The sequence below is a fragment of the Nestor notabilis genome, unplaced genomic scaffold (genome assembly GCF_000696875.1).
Source record: "Nestor notabilis isolate BGI_N333 unplaced genomic scaffold, ASM69687v1 scaffold14062, whole genome shotgun sequence".
Classification (NCBI taxonomy): Eukaryota; Metazoa; Chordata; class Aves; order Psittaciformes; family Psittacidae; genus Nestor; species Nestor notabilis.
In genome coordinates, this window is record NW_009919785.1 from 14,398 (window position 1) to 19,766 (window position 5,369).

A 5,369-nucleotide genomic window follows, 5' to 3' on the forward strand; every position below is an offset into this window, starting at 1 on the left:
ATGATGTCCTCTTGTTTAAGAGTCATCAAGGGCCATAGCGTGGAAAAGCTTGTTAATTTTTAAGGAAGTAAGTCTTGGGCATCTGGCACTAAAATGTCAGCACAACAACTCAGAGGAAAAACAACCTGCTGGTTTCTTAAGCACTGAGTTATTCCAGCAAATTGGTGTTCAGTTCCTGATGGTCTTAAGGCTGGTTACATAAAATAATTGGTTATACAGCCTTAGTGTGCTTAATTTCCCACTGCTCTGCTCTGTTTGCATCTGAGTCAGTGAGTTAAGGATATTGCTCTCCTACCCCCACCTGCATTTCAACTGTTTAATTTGGAAATGTCAGTAAAGAAAACTGGAGGTTATGGAAATCTTGACTTCTCCAGCTCCACCAAAACCCTTGTTTGTTCCTTCCCCGGAGTCTGTTAATGTCTTCTGCCGCAAGATGGCAGTCACGGACTGTGTTTTAACCTCTTTTTTCCCCGTGATTGTTCTCATGGTGGAAATACTGATTGTTAATCCACCCACCCCACCCCACTCCCCCGCTTTGTTTGTTACTTTTCTTTCTTTTTTTTTTTTTTTCTTTGTCTCCTAAAGCAGGGGTAAAAGTCTGTGTTAGGCATCCCTGTCTCTGTACACATAAAATATGTGCAAATTTTCAGATAGTGAATTCAGATAAAAATTCAAATACTTAATAGAAGAAATATCATTGCAGTGGAGGTACATCTATGTCTGTGAACTGGCTCGTAGTTTTCTTTGCCCTCAGCAGTGAGACGTGAACATTTCCACCACTGTCATAATCTCATCTGGATCCTGTCTGTTTATACTATTCCTGCCTTAAAGTTGTGCATATTGCATGTTTGTATAAATACAAAAAACCCCTCATCTTTCCTAAGAGTTTTGGCTTGATGCCACCTAGAAGAGGAATTTGTGAAGACTTTTATACACACCAGATTATCTGAAAGTATTTTTAGCTGCTTTGCATGTCTTTTCTGACTGTATATTCTTGGATCAAGCCACACGGGTATTTAAATGCTTAGGACAGAGCAGTGAGGTTTGTTTTGCAACAGAGGTGGTTCTGTGCTGTATCAAGACAGTACTCTGCTAGCCAATAACATCCTCAGTAATGGCTGATAACAGCTACCCAGCATTAAAAAGTGCAAGAAATCCTACAGTGCCCATGCAATATAGCAATCTAGGACAGTGCTGTCTCAATCCTGTAGCTGAAGACTGGTATTTACAGTTTATCCTGATATTTCTCTTTTTTTTTTTTTTGTTTTCTCCTGCCTACCCCCGTGACCAAATGTTCTCGTTATTAAGTTTCCATCACTTTGTTCAGTGGTTTCGTACCTTCTCATCCTCACATGGTGGCAGTGAGTCTCACAGTGCAACTGCATATAACACAAAACAAAATGCTTTTTAAACGTTTCTGCCTTTCTGTTCGATTGTGTCTTTTTTTTTTTTTTTTAAACTAGAAATGGCAGACTGTCTTTTTCATCCATTCTTTTTGTGCACCTTTGTCACATCCTCCTCCTATTCTTGTCCTCAGTGAGATTAGTGAAGTGAAATGGATAGATTTCTTGTTTTTAATGAAATGATTAGTGTATTCTGACACTCAGCTGATAAGAAACACAAAGACTCTCCTCTGGCTATTTGCTTTCATAGGAAGGACTTTCATTCCTTCCTCACTTTGTCCTCTGAGGGAGACCATAGCAGTAATTTACCACAAGCAGCATTTTTCAGTGCCTGGTTCTTAGACCCTCTGATTGCAAGAAGCATTTGCAAAGGGTAACACTAGTACAGTGAGTGACTTGCTTGTCTTAAATCTTTTCGGTGTCTGAGTCCAGTGACTCTCAGGCTGATAACTGAATAATTCCAGGGATTATGAGTTTGCAGTAATTCCTTGAGAGGGATTTATGATTTGGTACTTCCGGTTTAGCTTTTGTCTCCCTTTTTGTGGGGAAGTAATGCTGTCCAAAGTGGTTGGGTGTACCTTGTCAGATGGGCACCAGCTCTTTGACCTGGTGATTAGCTCTGGCATCTGACATGCTTTCTGTCTTGATGTACATAAAAGTTGTTGTCGTTGTCCTGAGCTGGGTCAGGCCATGTGCTCACAGGTGGCAGCAGTAGAATTAGCTTTCTCCATGGTGTGTCTTTAATGGGGAGAGCTTTGGAGATGCTTGAAGTGCCTCTAGGAGCCAAGATGTGTGTTTTGAGTGTTTAGCACCCATCTGCATCAGAAATAACAACCTTTCCTTGCTGCATGTCCCTGCTACCTTAGTGGGTAGTATCAGATACTGCAATAAGAGCCAATGCTTTAAATAAAGGACAGGTGGTATGTTAATGCGGGATTGCGTCCACACTGCTTAGCTGGGGGTGGCTGTTAGCGTCAGTGTTGCCCTTCTGTTTCAAGGGTTTGCTGACTTGACTCTGTCCCAGATCCATCACTTTCAAATTCTTTAATTAAAAAGGTTAAAGAGAGAAGAAACAGCAGGTGGAGAATCCTCATTTATCTGATTGGGAGTGTGTTGCTGCTTCTTCGTGCTTAGTTCAGATGAATCCCGACAGCCCAAAATGAACCCATTCTCCAGATGCTGCCTTTACTAATAAGTTATTTCTTGGCAGCCTGGTCACCTCCAAGTTAGGTGTTGTACAGAATACAGCTCAAATCCTTTCTAGCAGAAAAGTCCTCTTGCAAACTGGTATGGAGAAAAGCATAGAATCCAGAATGGCTTGGGTTGGAAGAGACCTTCAAGACCTTCTAGTTCCAACCCCCCGCGAACACCTTCCACTAGAGCAGGTTGCTCCAGGCCCCATCCAACCTGGCCTTGAACACTTCCAGGAATGGGGTAGCCACAGCTTCTCTGGGCAACTTGTGCCAGGGCCTCACACCCTCACAGGGAAGAGCTTCTTTCTAAGATCTCATCTAGATCTCCCCTCTGTCAGTTTAAAGCCATTCCCCTTGTCCTGTCCCTACCTGCCCTTGTCGGCCCCTTTAGCCACTGGAACCTGCTCTGAGGTCCCCCTGGGAGCCTTCTCCATACAGAGGAGGGGGAGGGAGGATTAGGGGGAGAGAAAAAAGCAGGGATCAGCCAATTTTATATTAGTACTGGTCCTCCCCATTGGTACAGGAGATGGCAGCCTGAATATTGGAATTTCTTTTGCAGCCACAGGACTCCTGGGAGGAGTGGTGCAGCCCAGCTCTCCGGTAGGAGGCAGAGAAGGGATGGACAGTGACCACGTCCAGCTGCAAAAGCAAGAGAAGATCTCTCAGGAAGAAGCAAAAGAGCTTAAACAGGTATAAATTGACTTAACTTTGACAAGAATTGCTTCACTCCGTCTGCTTCCATTATAAGATACTTTTTCATCATCAGAAACATAGTCATTGTCCTTAACAGAGTATTCCTCAGAAAATTCCTGAAATTAGATGGGCATATCTTAAAAATCAGTTAATCAAGCCTGTGATTAAAATACACTGATAACTGTATAGTTTTATTTTGTTTTGGGCTTTTTTACTTATTTTGAACAAATCAAGGATTATCATCAAAATATATGGATGGAATTATAACTCAAGCGAAATCCTTAACTGTAACCTGTTTTTTCTGAAGATTAATCATCTTAACAATTAAATAATTTTCAGCTCTTTTGTGTTTTCCCTATGCCTTCTTACTCTTTTTAGTAAGGAGTAGCAGCTCTATTTCAGAAACATCCACAGAACTGAATGTAGTGTTTTATAAACACACTGAACTTGTAGTTGGGAAATAAGTATGCTGTCCAGCAAATTAATAAAGGGGAAATTTTACTGGAAAAAGCATTTTAAAGTAATCCAGTCTGATATTGTTCCTCTAAATGGCTCTTCAAGGAACTTCTCTCATAACTGATGTTCAGAACTCTTAGTGAAGAATTGCTCTTTGTAGTAGGTGTTTGATCTGAAACAGTGAACAAGCTGGTAAAGCAAAGGAGAATGGTTTGAGTGGTTTTTCCATTAAAATAGGTTTACTGGTGGTGATCACAGCCACATCAGAAGATGTGACTGAAGATTAAACTTTATTATTATTTATTTTCTCCCCTGTAGCATTTTATTCTTTTTGATATTCCAGCTGTATCTTGATGATAGCATCATGTGAAGTCTGTTCTAATTCCCTTGTCTCTCAGCCAAGCCTGCAGGCTTCCAGCCCCCTTCTTGTATTTTATAGTTGGGAATTAGAATATATCAACTTCTGTTAGCTTGAGTGCATTTGAGAGTCACAAGCACTTAGTAGGGTCTTGAGTGGCTAAAAATAAAAACTTACTGCATGAAAAATCTATTTATTAACTAAAAAACAGTTGAGTAAGTGAGAGTTTAACCTTTGCAGAAGGTTAATTTCAGAAATTTCTGGAACTCTCTGTGCTGGATTGTAGACTTAGTGTTAAATGTCCAGTGTGACTTAAAACCAAACACTTTCAAGATGAACTAGAGCTCAAAAGACAATTCTTGTATTGATTTATACCCCACCAAACCAAGAATTTTTAAGCCAGTTGATTATTTGGGGTGAGTTTGTGGGGGAGTGTGTGTGAGGAGAGGATCTGAATTCCAAACTTAGAGGCCGTGAATTGGCCCGATTTTTCTCCAGTAATTGCTGAGCACCTGTTCCCTGAGAGCCAGGCCTCTTTAATAATCATTCCAGTCATTAATAATTTTAAGGTACATGCTTTAATTCCTATAGAACTCCTGTTCCTTTTCATTACTAGGAGTCACTGCATAGATACACAGCCTTAGACCATAACTTGCTTCTGTAACCAAAATATAGTCAAGATCTTTTGACTGAAATTTCTTACTTGGACTTTTTCAAGACAAACCTGACTACTCATCATTTAGTGATTCTCCCTTCTCATCTTTTAAAGAGCTTATCTCCATGATCTGTTATTTTATCAAATAACAGATAAAAAAAATACTGCTTTTTCTGAAGCAGTGTTGACCTTTGGAAGATTTTAAGGGAGAATATTTCTCGGTAGTAGTTGTACAAATAGCAGCAATCTGTTCTTCATGGATGCATGTGCTTTTTATGGCTGTTATGTATTCAGTAGGGCCAGTTGTTCCTTCCTTAAATGTCAGCTTTTCAGCACTATAGTTCTGATTTGTAGCCAGACCCAAAAAAGCCAAATACACTGTGAAGGGTTGTTGGTCATGTATTACTAGTGAAGACACATTTCGATACACCTTGCAAAAAAGTCTCTTAAGGAATTGCTTCCCCTGCTCATTACTTGTGATGTGAGTAACTCCAGGAGAACTTTTGAAGCTGGAAAAGAAGAATTTGTGATGAGCAGATATAGTTGTCACTCTTTTTCTGTCCTCAAAAACAAAGTACTTCACTAATAACAATAGATGTTTTGCAGCAGGA

The 5,369-nt window shown here is 40.2% G+C and overlaps 1 protein-coding gene across 1 annotated transcript in view; it reads left to right on the forward strand.

The window, feature by feature from the left end:
• Positions 1-5,369, forward strand: part of SNAP47 (synaptosomal-associated protein, 47kDa) — a 13,673-nt gene that overhangs the window by 8,189 nt on the left and 115 nt on the right. Inside the window, exon 3 of the mRNA XM_010010382.1 lies at positions 3,156-3,286. Coding sequence (XP_010008684.1) covers positions 3,156-3,286 — 131 coding nt within the window. The remainder of the gene's footprint in view (positions 1-3,155; positions 3,287-5,369) is intronic.